Genomic DNA, 24,633 nt, shown 5'->3' on the forward strand with positions numbered 1-24,633 from the left:
TACATAAGTATTTGTAGTATGTATAAGTTTTTTGTATTGTAGCCACATATGTGACTGGGCCTGCAAAAATAGGACATGTGGGCACAAACTATACCCCTCCACATAACATCTCATCATATCTCATGTTGCTTCCTCTACAAGGAAGAATGGCTTTAGCTGATTGCATGGCATGGGAAAGTTAATCAACCAACTATTTTTAACGAATCAATCAGTATATACAATCAATCAACCCATCAATCAATCAATTAGCTAATACTCTCTATCAGCATGTTGCAAAATATTCTAATAGAACACTCATTATCCGAAAATGTTAAGAAACATTGTGAATATTTGAACACGGTATGGGAGCATAGCTAGGTGATGCATGATAATTCTGGATGTTTTTGGACAAAATTTTAACTGATACATTGCAGGCATGCCAAAATGCTTGAGGCCTAGATTTATTATTGTGTGCTACATATACATATACATATAGTGCCATTAACTGTCATGTGCATTGCAAAAAACCAGGGTGACTAGTCTGTCATCATACATAGCTACCGGTAATTAGTATTTCTCCACTTTTTCGCTGCCAACTAGCGGTAAAATTATGTCAAAGCAGTGCCATAATTAAGGGATTAAACAGAGTAATTAAAAATGCATTGTTCCTGAAACCACTACGTTCACTAAATATGTATGGCTTCCCAAACAAACATTGTGGTTGTGAGTTCGGAGTTGACGCTCAGACTCTGAACGATCGTTTGATGATGAGGCGATCCAGTGGTAATAGCGGATCATATCTTCTGGCCTTTCTATCCGGAGTATTGGTATTGTTACTACTTTGTCAAAAAACCAACGCAAAATATACAAATAACATATATACGCTGATGATGTTGACTTTGACAGAATGCTCAAGGAAGAATTAGGAAAAGCAGTGGATCAAGAATTAAAGCAATGTGAGTAGATACTTGGTATTGTTATTAACACTTTAGGCCATACCTATTTGATCTTATGTTGCGCGGGCAAAATTATAAGTTGGGTAGGTAGGTCGGTTTGAAAATGGAAATGATAAAAATTTTAAACACAAGCATACAAAATGTAAATAATGAATGTAGCTATAATAGTACATACACAGTCTAGGTTTTATACTCTTCTAGTAGCATCAGATTTAAACATAAATCTCCAAAATAACTTTCCCATTCATTGTATTCTACAATTTTAGAGCATTGGACAATCTTCAATGGTCCCTATTGGACTATATCACGAGGGTGTTTATGATGTGTTGTCTTTAATTAAGAACACGTGATCCGCACACATGATTTTCAAAATTATTTCATTTGAAGAAAAATGCAGTTGGTTGGGCCCGCACAACATAAGATCAAATAGGTATGGCCTTACATTGCTCTATTAGTGTAGGCAAGCTTATAGCTGTACAAAAAGTGCTCAACTTAGCGATGCCGGCATTGACAGAGTGGATAGCTATGTAGATGTGTAGATAGAGTCTACATAGCAGTAAAACCATCAGTAATAATGAGAAAAGAAAAAGAATGTGAACATTAACTAGTTATAAGTGTGGTCAAATTATTACAATAGAGATTTCCAACCTACCGATTTTTCACATATATATTTACTAATCAAATTACACCCCTTCAACAAACGTTTCACGAGCTGCTGTTGTAGTATGTGGTAGCCAATGCTTCGTACTTCGTAATGCACTTTACCGAATTTAATTTCATTCAGTATTTATTGAAATACGCGAAATTAAAGTTGGAGAAATAAAATTCCCCAATGGGAGCCCATACAAAAATTCTGTACGACGTAACGTATGGGAAAGCATGGGATTTTACGGCACCACTTGTCAAATGTTATCGAGTTTTCCGCAAGTTTCTGTGATCTGTGAGGCTGAAAGAAATGATCCTAGGCAAAATAGATATGCTGATTCTGATTTTGGCATTGGTGTTTTGATGAAAAGATGTTATGTGGTGGTAAACGATGAAAATTTGTCTTGTGAAAGGGTACAGCACCAACTAGGACACTTCAGAATTCTCCATTACAACCATCCTTGCGTTCAAGACATCCATCCACATCAATCCAAGTATAGTTTGAAAGTGAGCAGTTCGTTATGTTGCGCGGAATTACTTTATAGCATGCAAGGTGATGCATAACTTTTGAAAAAGCAGTGTTTGGCAATTCATACCAACCTTGTAAAGCTTCACAACTACGTGTTGTGATGTTCTGATATGCACACTACTATTATGGTCCATTTTGTTGCAGCTGCATGACTGTAATTCTAGTCAGAGACAGTTTATTGTTTCTCTTTGTTGTACAATGATGTCATCATATTATATAATAATTACTATCTTCTGTACTTTTAGTGTAGCAAATAAAGTGAAGTAGTATCAAAAATTGCTGCCTTACAATAATATTAAAGAGTAACGGTCATATATGTCAGAATCCGATTGTCATATTTTGCAAAGTAATTGTTAATTGTGCCCTGTAATGTCAAAGGTCACTCTGTAATACAATGTCATGCACTAGTTAATCATCTGTAAAAATGTGTGGGGTACACCTGTATATAATTTGATTTACAGAATTCGTGCTATTCTTAGCAAATTACTGACTCAAACATTAAATATTACAGGTGGTTGAGTGGTCACTCTTGAGAGGTCTTACCTAGCTCATGCATTTTACTACATTAAGTGGTTTATGTGACAAAAATTTCATGTTATTAGGAGATTCATATTCAAATTTATGGCGCTTTGGATATTGTGCTTGGTGCCATGCTAATGTACAGAAAAGTGCTAAAAATGTCGTACACAAAAATCACCGCTCTGCTGACTTCTTTTACGTGTATCTTTTGGCAGGAGCCACCGATTGAGGTGCAGTTTGCACTAAAATGATTCTAATAGATAGCACAATATTTGCCATACCAAAGAATTTAAGGAATGTAAATTTTTTAATTTGGTTGGAAATCTCTAATTACAATTCACGTGTAATTAAGAATTTTAAGTTTGATTGGGGATTGTAGAAAAAAGTAGGGAAACAAGGGAGGTCACCTACACCATAGATATTATAGCTTACAAAACAGGGCAGCTGGTTAGCGATATTGTTCATTAAAGTAATGTGGGGAGCACCTGTCCTTAATTGTGTTTGAAAACAATACAACAAACATGTCAATCAGACTTGGTACAGTTGCTCCTGGTGTTGATATATATATATATTAAGTGCTATCCTACTAGGGACCTGTGAGAAGGCTAGGCGTGTAAATCCAGTTGATCCACTTATCTATAGATACATCACTTCAACCTTAGTCCATAATTAATAATCTATGGTGTAGTGTGTAGCTTGTGTAGTCTGCTGAGAGCAGTGGCAAATTACAATGGTACACACATCTCAGCAAGTGCTGATGAGCCTCAGAAGGCAAGAAGTTAGTGGTAGGCTATACCCAGAAAATGTTTTGCATTTTTTTCTTCTCAGTCAGCCATAGTATTTTCCATGTATACAATACATTGCTGGTCACTTTCATGCAATGGCACAAGTGTTTATGTAGCTCACAGGTGTTTAAAGCACATTGAACGGTGTGTAACAACAACAACACATGCACATGTTATAAAAATCATAATTCTGACTGGCTCCTACAGGAGCTACTTCATCCAACTGGGATGGCAATGTTAAGAATGGTGGAAGATTTCATCCGCTGTGCTTCATAACAAGTTGTGAATGGTTCAACCTTTCACTCGCAGAGGTATTCCTAAAATATAAACATAAATGCACTTTACAAACAAACAACACAAAAACAGAATCGAAGTTATTTTTAAAAAGACACTGATCCTCATATTTTAGTTGTCAGCTATAAGACATTGAAGAGGTTAATTGTTTTGGAAACACAGTAATGGTGAAAAATTAACCTATTATTTATACTCCCCAGTATAGAACAGTAACACCTGCTGTCACAATAGTCACATAATCACTTCCGCTGGCCAGAATATGCATGCTTGATATTGGAGCATGAGTTTACTTTGCAACTAGCTATCTTTCTAAATGTCACAGGAGCAAGAAAGAGAGTAATATAAGAGATATTTAAATAGTGCAGGTTAGTTTGATCCTTGCTGGATGAGTTACGGCAGATAATTAGCAAAAAATACATTGGTACAAGGATTTTTACACTTTGAAAAGTACAATAGAAGAGTCCCACAATGTTTATATCAACAAATCAGCATGCGATAGTTCATTATTGATCATTCTTCCTTACTGAAGTGTTGTTTGATGACAATCGTTTTCTGAAGTTTAACCTTGTAACTCAACCTGATGCCCAATTGAATTTGCCCCATGAAAATTGCTGTTACACATTTTAATGTAATTTTTGTGACGTAGAAGTTATCACTCTATGAGCTATAATCACCTGTCAACTGAGACAAACCCTACGCCTCAGTAGTGGGGGCTTTAGCTCTTGAAATGTCCAATACTCCATCCATAAAGCCTGTACTGGGGTGGTATGGGGCTTAATGTTGATAGGTGCATAACTTTCACCATGTTAGAAAATGTGTGTCTATATTACTGAACCTTATTGCATGAAGCCAAGAAAATAATGGTCACCATTGCTAAACCTTCGTGTGATTGGCAGAGAATGCATTGGCTCAAAAAATCTACTGGAGGGGGGGTGGTTTGACTGAGTTCATTTTTATTTCCTCACTGACTTCTCTTCAGTACAGATGATGTCCCATAAGCTCATCTAAACTCCACACTGCATCGAGTCTAGCTACTTTCAATCATATTTCCCCAGGTAATTTGGGTATTATAATTGGTGTCAGCAAGCTACCATATTGGGTGGAGCTGATCTCAACCCTCTAATACATACAGTAGTCTGGTCAAAGATATACTTCAGGGACTGGGGACAATCATTAGTACAATTGGGTATCTTCACAAGCTCCTCTATATGTGCACAGATAATGTTTTGAAGGCAGCAGCTTAGTAATTGCTGCATCATGGTTACCATCAGATAGTGTTAAGCCCTAGGCAGCTACACCATTTAGAAAACTATAACCAAGCAATTAAATTCGTCAATGGTCGTTAACTGTGTGCTATCATGTATCACAGAATTTATGAGTCCTTCATTTTGTGACATTCCCATTGAATGTGGGAAGAACTACCTTTGGCCTGGATGCCTACAGCAAAGGGATGAGCTCCAGGTAAAGTGGAAGTCATGACAAGTAAGATGACGTTTTGTTGCTTTTATCTTTCCCTTGCACCTCATAATTTGAGCAATTATAGACTCAGATATCTTCCACTTCATTACTACATCCTTTATTTCACACAAAGATAAGCTTCCTTGTTGAGCTTAGTTAATGATGATGACTTGACTTCAAGCTGGTGATAGATCACGTCAAGTCTAATGCAGTGATCAGTCGAAAGTGTTTCAGAAATTAAGATCACGTTGTTCTCTTTAAATAACTCATGAAACTACAATGGGCTGCTTGGATAGCCTTACAGCATTCACACTTGACTTGGCTCCAATCCACTAGAACAGTAGAACTTTCAAACCCTGGACACCTTTTTTGACTTTTTCTTGTACTTTTGTGCTGTTCTATTAGAGTATTTTGACTCCACAATTTTATCCAGGTTTGTTTTCAGGGTATAGCCCCCAGAAACGTAAGCAGAATACAAATTTCAGCTCTGAAATTTTGCACAGAATAGCTAGATTTTTTTTGTGTACAAATTATACTAGTAATTATGTTTTCTGAGTGGTGTAAGGATAATTGACAGTGTTGATTTTCATGAATGGTTTATGGTATGGCCCTAAAGTGTTTAGTGTCGTATACCTATGGTATCCAAAGGACACTACTTAGCATAAGACTAACATTTAAAGTTCCATGGGTACTTTTATCCTAGTAACACCATGCATGCATGCGGGTACAAATGCATATGCTGACTGTTTTATTAGAGTATTTGATGAATATTGTAATCTTGTTTGAAATACTATATTTCTTTAGTTTGAGATGGGCAGTGGGTACATTCCCCTTGTGCCCTCCCCTATTTTGAGTCCATTCCATGCATTTCTGAGTTGCTTTCTGTTCAAATTAGTGCTAAAACGATTATTCGGTTATTTGATTATTCGGTCAGTTTGTTCGATTCATTAACACACTATTTGAATAATCGTTAGCACTCTGTACACTGTATTCAGATGAGCCTTGAAACTTAAGACTGTGAATGAAGTGATGTATCTATGCTGTAAAAAATTCTATTTTAGAAAAGACAGAAATAGCTTTTAGGCTTTACCTACAAAAGGTTTCAGTACTTATTCAATAGAAGTATTAGCTAAAGAATAATCAAATATTGAGTCATTTTGTTCACATCTACTCGAATAGTATAAATTGCTATTTGTTTCAGCACTAGTTCAAATATTCTGAGTGGCGCTAACATGTATGATTAAGAGTAGGGAGGGGGGAGACACTTGCTGTCTGTGCACCCCCTGGATCTGCCCCTGCTAGTGGGGATCATGGAGATCATCACCTGAATTACAAATTTATTTCCTACTTTAACTAGATGCTGGACTCAATGAGTCAAGTGCAAATCCTAGAATATGTATTCGTATAAGCTATGCATTGCAAAGAATGGGATTATGGGCCTGATATTGGTGCTCTGTAAATAGATTGAACTGACTGCAGGACATTACCCTTGGGCAATTGTCTGCCTGCATATTAGCAAGCATGTCTGTCCTCTTATTGTTTCAGGCTCAAGTGCTTCCTGAAATAACTCATCAGTTAGTTTTTCTCTGCACACCCACCCAACAAAGATAGGTTAACAACCTGTCAGTTATATCCCCAAAATTTGCTTGGAGCATCCATCTAAGCCCATAATTAACCCACAATTATTATGTGCATTTATGCAAAGAAGTAATGGTACATGTGTTGATTGGAAAGTGTTAATACTTGATATAATGTAACAAGCACTTTGAAACAACAGAAGATTTAAGTTTTGATGAGGCTGTCACTTGATGTATGGCAGATAAGCTGGGCTCTGCCAACAACTTCAGTAGAGTCTAGTTGGTAAAGAATCTTGGATCTCTACTACTGCTGCTGCAGTTCTGGCACTCCTCCTTAAACTGTGCCCTGCAAGCTTGCCAGCTGGTAAGGAGGCTGCCATTCTTTCTTTAAGAGTACTGCGATATAGCATGGGGCCTCGCTTAGATTCCCTGGGCTAGTGGTGAAAGAGAAACACCTCGTACAGGCTCTGCCTTCTGTGCATACCCTCCAGTTCCCAACTGGAAGACTTGATAATAATCGAGATAATAATAAAACTGTTTAAAATTCTCTACTTAGGTGGCCTCCTTGGTACCACTGAGTGTGACGGTTGGTCAGGGTGGTCTACAGATTGAAGTCACGTTGAGGTTGGCTTTTTTCTTTTCTTTTTTTTTAGCGTTTGTCCTGCTGATGCTAAACCCAACGATTTTGCTTAGGTTCCATGGACTAATGGTGAATCACCTTGTACAGGCTCTGCCTTCTGTGCAGCCCCTCCAGAGCCCAACTGGTAGACTTGATAATGATGGTAACTATGCTGCCAACAATTGTGGTCCTCCTTGTCTGCCACAGACCATTAATCCGTTTTAGTAGAGCTTGATCCTGACCATCATCACAGATCAGTGAATGGTATCTGTAGGCCACCCAATGTCTAGTCGGGTGTCACACTCAGCCTCCTCAGGAGGGATGGATGTGGCAGTGTCACGGAATTTACCATACTTTTGAAAGGCTTCTCAAATTCTCCTTATTTGGTTGTATGTACATTCAGAACTGTCGCAAATTTTGTTACACTAATAAACTAGGCAAATGCTACAATATTTCTCTTTTTCGTGACACTCACAGTATCACGGCTTATGTACGTATGTGTACTGTCAAGGGTAGTAAAAGTGTAATTGTAAGTAGCTAGCCATTATCTCAAGAATGACTGAGGAGGGCATTGTTGAATCTGATGCTGGAACTTGGTCTTCTGCTGTCACAGTGCATGGTACCTGTAGCTATGGTGATTAGACATGTGTACAGCATGTTTGTAGAATGGTACACCTTCTCCTGTCATGTCTAAAGACATGTCTATCATTACCTATTTTATTTATTTACTTTTTAAAAAAAAAGTCAACCAACATAATTGTCTGACGTTATAATCTCCAAAGTAAAGTACCAATGGCACATTTACGCACATTAACAACACCACTTGATAAATCAATAGCCAATTGTCACTGCTGCAGGCTCACCCCTCGATACTATTATCATCTGCCTGTTAGCAGTGACAAGATACAGACTCTGATTGGTCCATGTAAGTGTAGCACCAGATACTTTCAAATGCTGGATATGGAGAAATCCTTACTGTGAATTGGTGATCTCCTACTTTGTATATATGCAGTTAGAGCTGTTCCAGAGTAGTGGTGAGCTACCATATCCCATGGGTATACAGGAGATGATATGAAACACAAATCCTATAGTAAGGACTTCGGAATCATTAGCGGGGCATAGTGACCTATCTTGTCCCTCAATATAGATGGAAGGTATGGGACCACAATTGTGGTCTGTAAACTATAGCCTTACCAAATAAAGCGGATTTCAGTATTTTGGGATGGCTACTGCCACCACTGATGAATTGCTTCTTTGTGGTGATGCAGAATTAAAGTGGTAGGTCTGCCCCTAACCAGCAATGTTCCCCCTAAATCCGGTTTAGCTGTTTCTCAGTATGTATAATATTGTAGCCCAGGTCCAGGTTTACAGAAAGGAACCCACAATGAGGTCACACTTAAAAGGTGGAGGTGTGGGCTCCTTGGTATGGAAGTCTTACCTTTGGGGTCCGTATCTTATGTATAAAAAGAAAATGATTATCCTAATTGCCTTAGTCATGGACCCTGGGGGAAGACCCCATAGTGGACCTGTTTGGACCTCTATTGCACATGTGCAGATAGAGTAATGTGTTTTGTGATGAGATTCGATGTTTCAGTAATCCCACATTGCTGCCGTGTGTAGTCACAAGCAAAAACAGAGATGCAGAGTGAACAGTCCAGCTGTTTTCCCAATCTCCGTATTGAGATACTGATGCCATATTAACACTGCTCGGTAGTAAATAGCTAGCCAATTGTCAGTGCTCAGGCTCACTTCTCGATGTTGTTATCAACTGCCTGTTAGTAGTATCAAGGTAGAGATCCTGACCGATCCATGAAGGTGTAGCACCAGACACTTTTTAATGTAGGGAAGACAAATATGGAAGTTCTTCCTGTGACTGGCTACCTGCTCTCCCCCCACTAGAAGCCAGATTACAAGTATACTTTTTGGGATAGCTGCTGCCACCACTGATGGATAGTGAACAATAGTAGGCCTGCACATAATTAGTCCGCAATAGTTTCTCCCCATATCTGGATTAGTTGTTTCTGGTTGCACTGCTGATATGGTAGCCCAGGTCCAGGTTTACAGAAAAGGAACCCACAATTAGGTCACACCTAAATAGGCGGAAATGTGGGCTCCTTGGTATGAAGTCTTACCCTTGGGTTCATATCTTAAATGGCGAAAGAAAAAATAATATTTAGCCTAATTACCTTAGTCATGGACCCTGGGGGAAGACCCCATTATGGACCAGTTGGGACCTCTATTGCACATGTGCAGATAGAGCAGGGTGCATGTGCTTGTGATGAGATTCAGTAACACTTTTTCCATGCTGAAATAATAACACCAATAAATCAGCCATGATAATCAGAAATTGTCCAAAGGAAGAAAATCAGGATTACAGCAAACAAGCTATATATATATAGCCTTTGAGTTTTATTTGTTCCTTTTGATGTGAATAAGCAATGGTGGCAGCTCCGACTAAGAAAATGGGTAATTAATCTGGTCATAATATCTTTAGAGTTCCTTTTTTGAAATCATTTTCCTGGTTTGTTGCTCTCTTTTTCCAATGGAAGATTGCTCTGCTTTGGTTGGACTGTCAGAAGCTGTTGTGAAGGTCTCACAGGAAGTCAGAGCTGTGACATAACAGTGAGAAAGTTAGAAATCTATTTTATGAACTTCTGGGTGTTGAGCTATGATTGTTTCTACTTACAGGAAGTAAGCTGGCATTCTGGTGGTCTAGATGTCACACTGCAGGTCATAAGATTTAGTCCAATTTGATATTCCCTGGCTTTATTTATTTTTGGTAGAGGCTGGCTTTGACAGTAGCTGCAGAAGGACCTCTAGCTGCTGGTGTGTATATGACATCATCCTCTGCTGACAAGAAGGGTGGTTGTCTCACACTTGGAAGGAGGATCATACACTCTCAGACAGTAGATAGATGAATATACATTGACAGCCAAGCTGCCACATGCAGTCAAGCCGCCACCTGCAACTACGTATACCATAGACAGCCAACCGTCGCATGGAACAGAAGACAATAACATTGCAGCCAACCGCTGCATGGAGCAGAAGACAATACCATTGCAGCCAACCATTGCATGGAATAGCCGTTGTTGTGAGAATATGTCTTGCCATCAGCTGGAAGTTCCTGAAGATAGTGTTGCAGCGGATGAGGTTTGATCGAGCAATGCACTGTAGCTGGTATGGTCAGTCTGAGAGTGAATTTAATCCGTGGTTTAAGAGTAGCCTTGATAGCTATCTGGATTTCTGGTAGCTACGCGGCACTGGATCTCCACCACTAGTGCTATGATCACTTACTTCGGGATTCTGGTGATAGAGGTGTCGCTACCACGGGGGTGGGTGGAGGCATCGCTGTGAGGAGCTCTTAACTGCTACCAGAGGTGGTGGTGCTGACTCTTCTGATGAGTTATATGAGGAAGATGACGACGAATTTACAACGCTAAACTGATACTCAACTCCAGAAAAGATAACAACAGCTTGCTAGCTGTTTACTTCAAATGCGCTGAATGTCAGACTGGACCCCCCTGATAGACCTCTTTGAAATATGTGCCTAATTATTGGAATGCGTTAGGGGTTTGAGTCGAAACCTGTATGACTAGTTTGACAATCCAGGCAAGCTCGTCCTGCTAGTTAACCCTGTTTAACCTGCTGTTAAACTTGTATTAGCCTTTATAGTCCAGCATAACTACAGTAAGTAATGATCTAGGACTGGGTCACATATATACACTAATGGGATAAGGGCATGTAGCTATGTACAGTGCATATAGCTAGTTTGATTTCTGCCATGATGAGTCACGTACCTACAGCATAAATCGCTTAGCAGAACAATATGAAAAAATTAGATTAACTATGATATGTAGTAGTGTTGGCTCCAGTATCAGCTAGTTATTACAGTTCTAGTTTCAGTTTTGAAACCATAATCACAGTTCCAGTTCTAGTTCTGGAACCATAACCTTTAGAATTACAGTTCTAGTTCCAGTTCAGGAACCATGACGTTTAGAATTATTCTTCAATTTCTAGAACAACACTTATTTTAACTTAAGTATTACCAAAAGCCCGTAATGAATTATGGACACTCACCATTAAGTTATATATGCTAGTCTTGCCAGATTTAATTGTTTCATGTATGCAGCTAACTATAACACTAACACTATATAAGGTGGTACTACAAGACCTGTAGCTGATTATCAAACACTGAACAATGTGAATGAGCCAGCATTGCATTTGGAATTCTCTTTTAATATCATAGCTAATCAATTGTTTCAAGCAGTGTTTTAGCACACTGATGCATACATGGTTGTAATACATACAGCTTTTATGAAGTTAGCTATATACTACATTGTGTGTGCTTTTGTAAATTCTGCATGGTCTTGTAAGAGCATAAAATCTCTTGGCAAAAGCTGTATGGTTACGACCAATTCCAGTTCCAGTATTAGTTCCAGTACTTGATAAATTTTCTTTATAGTTCTAGTTCTAGTTCCAGTTTTGAAGAAAGCACAATTATAGTTCTAGTTCCAGTTCCAGTCTTAAGGAAAGCAAAATTATTGTTCCAGTTCCAGTTCCAGTTCTAGTTCTAGAACTGGAACTGGAATAAAAATGGCTGGTGCATGACCTACCCTACCAGCTATGCTTTGGAAAAGAACTATGCAGGCATGAAAATCGTATTTTCTTTCTTCCTGTCAATATACAAGACACTGGCTTTCTTGGCTGCATGACACACTACTGTGTGTCTTGATTTGACTATATTATTGTTGCACTCTTATAGAGTGCAGGGATTTGGAACACACATGGAATGTTCCAGATTTTTTCATTAGTAGATCTAAGCTTTACTATTGAGTAAATTTAAACTACAACTTTCAATTTAAAGGTTAGAGAGTCAGGTATGGAGGCCCCTGGTTCAAATCTTGGACAATTTTTTACATATTTTTGTGCACTTATTTTACTTATCAGTAACTGTTCTATTAAGGTATTTTGACTCTGTGATTTTAGTTAACCTATATATACACAGACTATTTTCAAGGTATTTCCATAAGCAGTTTACCCTGTAGATGTGACAAACATTTAATGCAAAAAATAATCATTCATAACTCTGCTAATATTTATCAGATTCGTACCAAACTTAGTACATAAATTCATCTTTATATGTCCTTACCAACTTCAAAATGCAGCTTGTGTTTTTGCAAAAAGAAGATAAATCTAGGCCCCAGAAATGAAGAGAAAGCAAAGAAATTAAGCAAAACTTTGACAGCTCAAATGTATTTCATAAAATTCATAAGACAGTTTATTTTGTTATGTGGGGTGCTGAAGATGGAGGGAATTTGCAGCATAAAATGAGAAGGTAACATGAAGCTGAGTGCGTGTGACAATCACATTTTCTTTCTTCCTGTCAATACACAGTGAACCTTTTAATCAGGACACTTGAAAATGAGGACACATGTGTAATGTAGACACTTGGTAATGGTCTCGAGTGTCCCAGGATGCCTTGATAATCAGGACACTTTTTGGTTGGTCCAATGCAAGGTGCCCTTAACACACAGGTTTCACTGTACTCATAGTGTGATGTGCTGGCTTTTTAGATTATATACATAACGTACTACCATGTGTTTTGATTGCTATGTGCTTGTGCTATACTAACTAAACAGTCAGCTGATACACATTTGATGACTATTCCTTGTATGCAATTATGCTACCGTTGTCTGAGTGTTGTACATCAAATTTTAGGGCTTCGTGATATGATGAATGATGCTGAAAAGTCTAATGATGAAGGAAAGTCCAGAAAATTCTTACTTGTCATGAAAAAGTTATATGACTGGGATCCTAACTATGTGAAGTTAGCAGACTATGTGTCACCTTCAACAATGGTTGGACTCAAAACATTACATGATGTTCTGAGCAATTATGGGAATGAAGATCTCAACCTCTCTGAAGCCATAGCTTTTACCGTGTATAATGCAATGATTGAGTATATGTCATTTTATGTAGGAGGGTATTTTGGAATGATAGCTGGGCAGTACATCATTCCTGTGCCACTGGTAGGGAGTATAATTGGAAATGTTGCAGGACGAATTACAACAAGAGTTGCTGCTACATATGTGGTGAACCTTGTATTGTAGAGGTGCAATAATGTGTGCATCGCTGACAACTTGCTAGTATCAGTTTATTTCTTTTGCACTTAATCATGTAAGGTGTCTTAACTGTATGGTGTTATTTTATAATAGTTATACGGGCACAATGTGAAGTCTATGAAATTTATAAACTCAAATCTTCTTGTGTTTATAGCTACTAGCACCATGGTAACTACATGCTCATTTGACCAAAAATACCCTCATTACATCACTGCGTGGTAATAATGCATACTCATTGGCCTAAACCTAGATTTTGAGCATACATTATATTGTGCCTGAAGGCATGGAGTACATTAGAAAACAAGGTGGGTTTTCTGATTAAACAGCCTAAATAGAGTCTAAGTCAAGTTAGCATTGTAAATCCCCTCCATGTAATATGGCAATTTACTGTACCTATACTTATTGGCAGTGGCTTGTGCTTTGGACTATGAGAGTTCTTTAGAACAAAATACTACATTTCATTCTGGTCACATTGTCAAGCCTTTATCCAGGAATGACTGACAAAACAGGTTTATGAGGGCTGCTTATTGCAGACGGTATCCAAAGGTGTGTGAGGCTGGGGGGAATAATATTATGGCATCTATCAATAACAGCAGATATAATGGAAATGTCTATATTACGTAGGCTTAGCCTTTCCTCTCCAATTTGGATAAACAAAAAAAGTAGTGTGTTTCATACTACCTAAACAATCTATCCTTCATTACCTGCTGACTGCTCTCTAACTCTACATGACTAACAGCATTACATAAGCCAGTGTAACTCATCTTCCCATGACACTGATCCTTCTACATGTAGCTACTAGTGTTAACATACATGGGGCTTCGTTTAGTAGGGGAGACCCTCCTTGACAGACTTTTGCGCACTCTTAAATTTAAGCAATAGTTTGAAAGTAAGTGCACTGATCAGAATGCATCAGGAACAGTGAAATCACATTCTTAGGTACCTAAGAATTGACCAGAAACAATCTGAAAATACAAAAATTTCCTAGAAGAGCATATTATATTCAGGTACCAGAGAATACACATCTGAGAGTCTAAAGTACAAAATTTCTTGCAGCACTACTAAGACAACTTGAAGAGTTCTAGGACTATAATACTGATGTTACAAATGCTGTGCATATCAAATATCTATAGATTGGTGGGGGAAGAGTGGAGCAAAACTGGCTTTATACATAGCAAAATATTGGGTGTGTGTAGCTTGATGATTGCTTCACTTGTTGTACACTGTTATTTGCCACTAAGCAACATGAACTTGTAGTAGAGCTTAAACAGTAGCCATATAGTGAAGTAAACTAGTCAATATATTTATGATCACATCAAACCAATTAATGAAGCCATCAAAACCAATTTGTTCTTATACCACATGATGTCATCTATTAATCATTTCCTGCATTGACCATGAGTTCTGATTTCCTTGTTAGAGAGTGAAGTATTGCATCATCCAATCAATGAAGGCATTATGTTATAGCAGTTTTACATGGCTGATAATTAAACTGCATAATTCACAGTGGCGGATTGAAGGGGATGGGGTGGGAGTACATGCCCTCCTCCCCCCGCCTCAAAATAACACCACTATTGAGAATCTCCACAGTTGCCAAGTATGAAAAACTAGCATCTACAGTACTATCCCATGCATGGTCACATGGACACACTATGGATATTTTGCAAATGATAATTATGCACATGATCTTGTGTATGCCATTATTTAGGTTCATAATAGCTATAACTAACTGAACTACTCATGACTCAGTTATCCCTATACAATTCTTGATCAATGTAGCCCACTTGGAAGCAATAGGATTTATTATATAAAACTACTCTACATCAAAATTTAAGTCCTAAAACATGCAATAGAGAGACCCCCTGCTCCATATACCTACCACCGTGGTGCACCCCCCTCCTGCCAAACCCTGGATCCGTCCCTGATTCATAACATGCATCAATCATCATGCAACAGTCCAGAATAACTGATCGCAAACTACCATGTTATAGAGAAAAATTCTTCAGAAATCACCACAACACAAATGTGCTATAGGAATATCTTATTAGTCTAAAAAGTGATATGGCTGCTTTAATATGGGTGAAGCAATTTCCCTTCTATTGCATCATCTTAGACACATTTTAAAATGTTTGTGCTAAGCATCAACAAGCCACTAAATTCACCAACACATTGCTCTAACAGTAGCATGTGATTCTACGCTATGGGTTATTGTAGGCATATAGAACTATATGTTAAAAACATCATAATTATAAAAATAGATTGATATTTGGCCAGATAAAAGAGAACATAGATACGGATAAACAAGAACAAAACCAAGACAAAAGATACACAACAACAACAAGGCAAGACATGCATGTATATAAGCTAAAACCAGCACAACGTGTTGTGTTGCAATTCAAAAATCACTCAGTATTATATGCGTTCATTATATGAAAACTTCACTGATATCCATTTTGGATGCTGACGTTGAAATAAAACCTGCATTATCATCTGTGTCTGTGTTGTCATCCACAGTCGTGTTAGTTTCTTGCACCGGTTGACAAGTGACCTATTATGTATATACAGTATCACAACTCTTAACACAACATCCAAACAGTTAAGTTACCTGGTAGTCATCATGTACTTGATCATAACTTGGCGTGACAATCCCAGTGTAATGTGTGTTATCTATTATGGGGAAAATGTTCACTATGTCATGTTCTCTACTAGGATCAGGAGGTATGATCGGTGGTGGTAACAGTATTCCTGCATTAGTTGTCTCCTCTCGTACAAACACTGTTCGTTGGTGTACTCTTGCAATTTCCTCTATGGGTAGTTGTTCTAATAATTGTGATAGTGACTGTTGGTGACTGCTTGGATTTTCGTGATGTCCATGTTGAGATTTTGGATGATGATATTCTATTGCAACAAACACAAGTATTATGTAGTCAAGTGTACCTTTACAGGCCAGGGTATCTACATTGAGCAGTACATCATACATGCATTATAATTAATTTACCAAATGCTTCACTGTCTTTCACAGTCACAGCAGGGGGTGAGACAAAGCCTTGTGAATACTTGGACAATGGTGAAGTTGGTGACTGAAGTCTGTCACTAGTAGCTTGTGATGCTTCACAGTTTACCTGTGTCATTACATTATAACTATGACTTCATTATTGTTACTTAACACTAACCCTATAATTACTGCTTGACTCATCCCATGTGCCCTGCACAAGGCTAGAGTAATCATATGAACTTCCTGACTGTGGAATAAATTCAACAGTGGCTCCTGTCTTGGAATGGTCATAGAATTCTGGTTCTAGCTGGGAGAAGAGTGTTGGTGTTAGGGTTTGATTACTTTCTTGAAGAGGTTGGATGGATAAGTTAAAGTCCTCTCTCTGGTGCATGGTAAGCAATGTCACTGGGTCAATATCAGATAGTGACTGTTGGTGACTGCTTGGATTTTCGTGATGTCCATGTTGAGATTTTGGATGATGATATTCTATTGCAATAAACACAAGTATTATGTAGTCAAGTGTACCTTTACAGGCCAGGGTATCTACATTGAGCAGTACATCATACATGCATTATAATTAATTTACCAAATGCTTCACTGTCTTCCACATTCACAGCAAGGGGTGAGACAAAGCCTTGTGAATACTTGGACAATGGTGAAGTTGGTGACTGAAGTCTGTCACTAGTAGCTTGTGATGCTTCACAGTTTACCTGTGTCATTACATTATAACTATGACTTCATTATTGTTACTTAACACTAACCCTATAATTACTGCTTGACTCATCCCATGTGCCCTGCACAAGGCTAGAGTAATCATATGAACTTCTTGACTGTGTAATAAATTCAACAGTGGTTCCTGTCTTGGAATGGTCATAGGATTCTGGTTCTAGCTGGGAGAAGAGTGTTGGTGTTAGGGTTTGATTACTTTCTTGAAGAGGTTGGATGGATAAGTTAAAGTCCTCTCTCTGGTGCATGGTAAGCAATGTCACTGGGTCAATATCAGTCATAACACCCTGTATAAACTCTACTGTAAATACACTAAAATGTAATTGCTTAATAAACTCACTGCTATGCCAAATCCTTCTGAGGCAAGTTCTTGTAGGACGGCTGAAGTGCTTCCATATGCAACAACAATTGGGGCAATATTAGTAGTTTGCATTTCAGCTGGGAACCCCTCACGAGTGAGGTAATGCTGCCACTGCTGTACATAGTTTGTCAAATCTCTTTTGTAGGCACTACTTGTTGTGTTGCCAATACTCCTGGGTATGGCAGCAATGTAAATGGTCTTCTCTGTCATTCGCACAACCAACTGATATTGATCAGGTAGAGATGGTATTTGACTGCTTCGTCTCCATCGTCTAGTGTAATGCAAATGTGTACCATTACCGATTAGTGAAGATGCTGCTGATAGATGTGGAGTACTTGAGTCGAGCATGCCTTTGGTTAACAAGTAGTACACTTTGGGACGTGGTGGTACTATTCTTTCAGCTGAAAGTGATGTTGTTCCTCTTCCAGATGTCGTCTGATCTTGACTGGGTTCAGGTTGTCCTGGATACTCTCTATGTCTACTCTGGTTTCCTGTCCCTATAGCAATGCACAAATCAGAAGTAAGTATACTATGATGATAGGTTTTAATAATAGCTTACCACTTTGGTATTGATTAGGATATATTGTTTGATGTTCAGACTGATCTTGAACTGGCTGGCTTGGCTCAGGAGGGAGCTGTTGGCTGGTGGAGGTTTGATGATGACCATGGCTTCCTTTAAGACAGCTACCATTTAACTATAATGTTACCAAAGCATCATACCTTCCATACTTCCATCAACTACATTTTCTTCCTCAGAGATAACATCATTCCTCCCCTTCCTCACCCCAACTGGCATAACTACAAGAGATGTTTCCAACTGTTGGCTAAACACACCATGCAGTCCATGTTTGATAAGATAGGGAGAAATTTCCTTTAACACATCACTATAAATCCTTTCTTTATCAAATCTTGGCTTTGTTCCTATACTTCGACATTTTTCACTGGGTATTATGCCCCCATCATGGGTAATGGTAGACTTTTCTTTCTCCAGGTTAACGCTAACGTTTGTGTTACTACTGAACAGGTTGCCATAGTTGGATGTAGGCCTTGGCCATTTCTGTAAAGGAATTCTTTTGCTGTGATGGTAATGATTTCCATATTTTGAAATTTCTGGAGTTATATCTGATATGATGTCACTTTTAGCATGTGTCAAGTGCAATCCTGTGCCTACCTCATTCGCATCATTAAACATATCGTCTGCATATTTTGTTTTGTTTGGAGAGTTTTTTGCCCCACAGAGACATTTCTTATGTCCCTTCCAGTTGTTCAGATCATCAATTTCTGCAAGTGTAACATCTTCCTGATGATCATTTTCTTCGCTTACAATGTCGTTGTCAGCAGTATCATCAGCATTCTTATTGTGGTTGTCATTATTATCATGCTGTCTGTTGTCATCTCTATCACGAAAAGCCATGTATCTGCCAAAATATCAATACCTTATTTCCAGTCCCAGGTCCTTACATAACATAAACTAACAGATAGAGTCTACTGTGCATAAATACTGTAGCTATAATGTTAGGAGATGAACTGACATATAACACCATGTATAGTATAATTGTTATGTATAGCTATAACAAAATTTAATAACACCAGATACTACAGCTGTCTATGGTCTATGAATGTGTACATGACGGCAAGGGGTCTGCAACTTTTTAGAAATCTTGTCTGTAAAGTGGAGTTTGAAATCTGAAGTCTTAATTATCTCACGATAGAACTTCAGGATACTTAACATCACATGAATAGACTACTTTGAATTCTGGAAATCATGTCATGAAAACATTGTCAAAAATTCAAGATTTGAAATCTTGTACAGGTTGCTGACCCCTTGATGACATGACTGTCCGTGACATTGTGTCAGTTATATTTAAGTGTTGAGGGTGTTAGAAGAATTACACTGTGACAGGGGCGGGTTCCATGGAGCCTTCTTTTTTCAGAGCCTTCAATCTGCTGACAAGTTTCTCTTAAATCAGTTAAAGACTTGTAGTGGAAAAACACTTGAGAGAGAACCATCATTAGTAATAAGATGATACATACAATACATTAGTCCTCGGTCTCGTGCGACCAGTCAGATCAAGCAAAATGAGATCTTGAGGGCAAAACCATTTGAGCTAAATTACCGTGCTGCCAAGTGGAACCTATTTTTTCAAAAATCTGGACCGGCGCCCCGGATATATAGCTACCACTGACCATCTACTAATACTATGATTTCACAAAATTAATATAGCTATACTGGAGCACAGTATATGATACGTAAAAGCTATTCAGAAGCGTGCTGCTCGTTTTATTGAGTCAAATTGCCGCAGATTAAGTAGTATATCACATATCCTAAATTCACTAAAGTTAAAATCCATAGTGTACCACCATACAAGGCTTCGTCTCTTGATGTTCTACAAGATTGTCAATAACCTAGTAGAGCTTCCTATCCCCAGTTATATTGTACATTCTACAAGATGTTTACGAGGAAACCAGGATAAATTCATCAAACCATCTGCTACTGTTGATGCATACAAATTTAGTTTTTACCCAAGATCAATTACCCTATGGAATCAACTACCAATCAATGATATTTTTCCCTAAATGATTTTGATAGTATTCTTCAATCAACACTGACACATTCAATGAAAAACAGTAAGTAATAATCTAAAGACATTGTTTTTATACTCAAATTTGTGAGTTTTACAATCATATATATATAAAGCTACCATATAGCTATAGCTAGCAAATACAGCCGCATATATACTCTATAAATATAGCTAGCCACACAACTAACACAAACAGACGATCAGCGAAGTATTAAAACTTGCCTATGCAGTCGGGTCCATGCAGTGAAGGCCGGATTGCTATTCGAACGGAATTAATTTCCACTGAGCACTCGGAAGGTACATTTGACAGCTACTTACGGCGGCGCTGCAGCCTTTGCCGGGACAGGTTCTACTACCAAATATCAGTGTGTATATATATATACATAGACTACTGGCGGAACCAGTGAACACTGTTTACCTTGACGATCGACGATCACTAATTTATTCGGTTCGAAATGCCACATCTGTTGAATTAAAGCGGCCATTTATACCCGATTTATACACTAAAACAGACTACGTAGATACAGGTCACTTCTGTCTTTTAGCTATTGAATACCAAGCCAATCAGCCTGGCATTACCCATCATGCATCCGGGGTCAGGATGAGATCAAGAGTTCATAATATTAGTGTAGATTATGAACTCTTGATGAGATCAACTTCCTTCATAGCCTTTGATGTTAAAGGGGCGGGCGCTGCCAGACCAAATATTTCGAGGTTGAGATTTCCCCCTCGAAATATTTAGCTATACGGTATACCAAGATCGAGAATTTTCGAGATAAATCCAAAATCCCTGAAAATTGATCTTGGAGTAGGTGTGATAAACCTCGTTATATCCTTAGACTCAGAGCAAGACAACTCATCTTCCTCAAATTAGAGCACTGTTCGTTTATCATTTGCTGATGACTGTCTTATCTATCGACCAATAAATTCTCCTAACGACCATCAGTTATTACAACAAGACTTGAATACTTGGGCTAAAACATGGCAAATGAAATTTAATGTTGACAAGTGTTGCATTCTTCAGTTATCCAATGTTTCCATATCACACTGGCATGTCAAACAAACCCCTCAAAGTCGTTAAACAACATTCTTACCTTGGAATAATAATAGACCACCATCTTTCTTGGGGACCACAAGGCAACCAGACTAATCGGTTTTTGCGCGGGGATACGAAACTGTTCACGTGCACTTCAAGAACTAAGCTATAAACAATTTATCTTACCTAGGGGCGGATCCAGGGGGCATATTTAGGCTTTACTTGATCAATATGCTGAGTATTATAAAGAAATTTTGTCTTAGCAGGGGCGGATCCAGACTTATGGAAAGGGGTGGTCAAAAATGAACTGAGGCACTACATTGTCTCTGGTTTGATAGGGTGAGACCAAAAACAAAAAAAAAGGTCACAGCCAGCTGACAATAGCTGCCCACTTCACCAACCACGCATTTATAGCTGATAAAGTACATAAAAATCCTTAAATAGCTCACTACACACTGTTCTAATAATCTGACTGCTTTATTAGAGTGACTGCTCTATTAGAGTATTTCGATCTTGGTGCTTGATCATTAGCACTTAATTCAGCAGCTAATTTGTTATTGGAATGTTTGCAGTAGTCATTGTCAGCACAATGTTAACATACGTAAACATCCAAAAAGTGGTCATGTGACCAAAAATCCCTTCATATAGGATTTCCACTGTAAAATAAGATAATGCCTCAGCCTTTTTCATTGTTTCTGATGATTTACAGGCTAACCTTAACACAAAACAAACAAGTGCTAATATATTATTAAACTTGTTGTAATATTGCATAATTATAGCTAAGTAATTAGACAGGTTGTCTGTGTGACAGATTACACTATGCACTTATGGTTAATGATGTAATTTGTAATTATATTCATGCTATTCTAGAACTATCCAGATTTGTACAGTAGCTCTTTTGTGGTCTTGTAAGTATAAAAGGTTGTAGTTTTACAGTAGATTTCAGATAGTGTTGTTGTACTGTTGTGTTGAGTTCTTGAAGATATAGTTGCTAGTCAGTGATTGTCAGATCGTTTAGCGCTATTTACAACAGGTTATGGGCCCAGACACCTGGAGTTGTTAATTTATCCTGACAGATTTGCTGATTGAAACTGATTGTCAACTAGTTACAACTGTTTATCTCTGTTAAGCTGACCTTCTAACCAGAGGCGTTTAAGCTGTGGTACCGTGGTGATTATTGATAACAGTACCAGTTAAGGTGAGTCCTTGAAATTAACAAGTTCAGTTGTTGGCTGTTTATTTGTTTGCTTATAGGCATTGCACATCTGTGTTGAGCAGTTAGTAATGGCCATGGAAGAGAAGTGGTCTGTTGATAGGTTGGACAGTACAAATTGGATGACCTGGAAGTTTCAGGTACGCCACTTGTTGTTAGCTAAGGGACTGTGGGGATATGTTGATGGCTCTGAGGTGCTGCCAGAAGGTGCTAATGAACAGACACGTGCAGAGTTCCAGAAGAAGTCACAAAGAGCATTTTCAACTATTGCTCTAGCAATCAGCACCCAACAGCTTTATCTGATTACCTCATTTGAGAACCCAAAGGATGCATGGGTTAATCTACACAAACATTTTGAGAGAGACACATTAGCTAACAAATTATTCCTTAAGAAAAGGTACTTTAGGGCAGAAATGAAAGAGGGAATATCTGTAGAAGTCCACCTGAAAGAGATGAAGGAAATAACAGATAGGCTTGCATCTATCGGTGCTCCAATTTCTGAGGAAGACCAGGTGGTAACACTATTGGGAAGCTTGCCACAAAGTTATTCAACTTTAGTTACAGCTCTAGAAGCATGTGCTGATGATAATTTAAAACTGGCTCAGGTTCAGCAAGTACTTATTAACGAAGAAAATAAAATTACTGGAAGGCTTGAACAATTTACTGACACTGGTGAACACAATTCCTCAGCAATGATTACTTCCCAGGGAAACAGATCCTGAAAACCAAGATGCTATTTTTGTGGCCAACTAGGTCATTTCCGCCGTGATTGTCCAAAAAGAATGGAGCAAGGCACTGGTAAGCCACTGCACAAGGCTAAGACTGTTGAAGAAACCACAGAAGAAAACACCTCAGTCTCTGAAGAGTCAGACAGTGTGGGAGCATTTGCAGTATCAGTGGGCTCAAATTCTCACCAAATGGGGAAATGGTTGATTGATTCTGGGGGAATCCAGTCACATGACACGAGAAAAGAATATTTTGACCAGTTATCGTGAGTTCAAAAAGGCACAAAAGGTCAGTGTTGGTGATGGTCGAACCCTTGATGCTCTAGGCATTGGAGAGGTGCATGTTAATATGCAGTTTAAAGTGAGCCAACCAAAAGGGTGTATTATCTACCATGTGCTTTATGTGCCTGATCTCGCCTGTAACCTATTTTCTGTCAGAGCTGCAGCATCAAAGGGCAATGATGTAAAATTTGGTCGTACTCGGTGCTGGATTCAAGATTCTAAAGGGAGGTTGTGTGGCACAGGTTTACTTATAGATAAGCTGTACAAACTTGATTGTGAACTTGCTGCCACAGAGCACAACAGTAGACAGCATGCTGCATTGGTGTCAGAAAATACTGACTTGGACCTCTGGCATCAAAGATTGGGGCACCTGTGTGAACAGCAGGTAAAGCATATGGCAAATAAGGGCTTGCCACTGGTATTAAATTTCAGAAAGCATTGAGTCTGTCCTTCTGTGAGGGTTGTGTTGAGGGTAAGATGAGCCGAGCGCCATTTCAATCAGTGGGAGTTCGCTCTTCCAGGAAGTTACAGCTGATACATAGTGATGTGTGTGGTCCTATGCCTGTAGAATCACTGGGTGGTCAGAGATATTTTGTGACCTTTATTGATGACTACTCCCGTTGTTGTATGGTTTATTTCATGAAACATAAATCTGAGGTTATGAATAAGCTTAAGGAATTTGAGACCATTGTTACAAATGATTGTGGTCACAAGATAGGGGCATTAAGGACAGACAATGGGGGAGAGTATATATCAAGTGAGTTTCAGGTTTACTTAAAATCAAGGGGTATCCGACATGAACCAACAATTGCTTATACTCCAGAACAGAATGGAGTGGCAGAAAGACTAAATAGAACGTTGGTGGAGGCTGCTCGATCCATGATATGTCATGCTGGGCTGAATAGTAGTTACTGGGGAGAAGCAGTAGCAACTGCCGCGTATGTTCGAAACCGCACAGTGACCACAGCGACCACTGAAACTCCTTATGAGAGATGGTATGGTAAAAGCCAAATGTGTCAAACTTGAAGGTTTTTGGCTGTGTTGCATATGTCCATGTACCAGATGTATTAAGGAAGAAATTAGACAAGAAGGTTGAAAAACTGCGTTTTGTTGGTTATAGCACTATCCCAAGGGGTACTGACTGTTAAATGAGGTCACTGGAAGAGTTGTTATACGACGAGATGTTGTGTTTAATGAAACTGATTTTGGAAGCACTAAAGAATCTAGCAC

At 38.6% G+C, this 24,633-nt stretch overlaps 1 protein-coding gene and 1 long non-coding RNA gene across 2 annotated transcripts; one reads left to right on the top strand and one right to left on the bottom strand.

Moving 5' to 3' along the window:
* The first annotated feature begins 694 nt into the window (after positions 1–694).
* On the top strand, positions 695–13,620 carry LOC136248886 (uncharacterized). Its single transcript, XR_010697855.1, has 2 exons — positions 695–935; positions 13,080–13,620. It is a non-coding gene; the product is annotated as an uncharacterized lncRNA (long non-coding RNA).
* Positions 13,621–15,726: 2,106 nt separating this feature from the next.
* On the bottom strand, positions 15,727–21,286 carry LOC136248881 (uncharacterized). Its single transcript, XM_066040714.1, has 10 exons — positions 21,242–21,286; positions 18,286–18,962; positions 18,125–18,238; positions 17,545–18,062; positions 17,240–17,491; positions 17,065–17,188; positions 16,657–16,964; positions 16,482–16,605; positions 16,089–16,381; positions 15,727–16,031 (listed from the first exon to the last, which is right to left on the bottom strand). Exons 2-10 carry the CDS (start codon positions 18,755–18,757, stop codon positions 15,909–15,911), a joined length of 2,328 nt encoding a protein of 775 aa, XP_065896786.1. The 5' UTR covers positions 18,758–18,962; positions 21,242–21,286; the 3' UTR covers positions 15,727–15,908.
* Positions 21,287–24,633: the final 3,347 nt, after the last annotated feature.

Source organism: Dysidea avara, chromosome 3, assembly GCF_963678975.1.
Source record: "Dysidea avara chromosome 3, odDysAvar1.4, whole genome shotgun sequence".
Classification (NCBI taxonomy): domain Eukaryota; kingdom Metazoa; phylum Porifera; class Demospongiae; order Dictyoceratida; family Dysideidae; genus Dysidea; species Dysidea avara.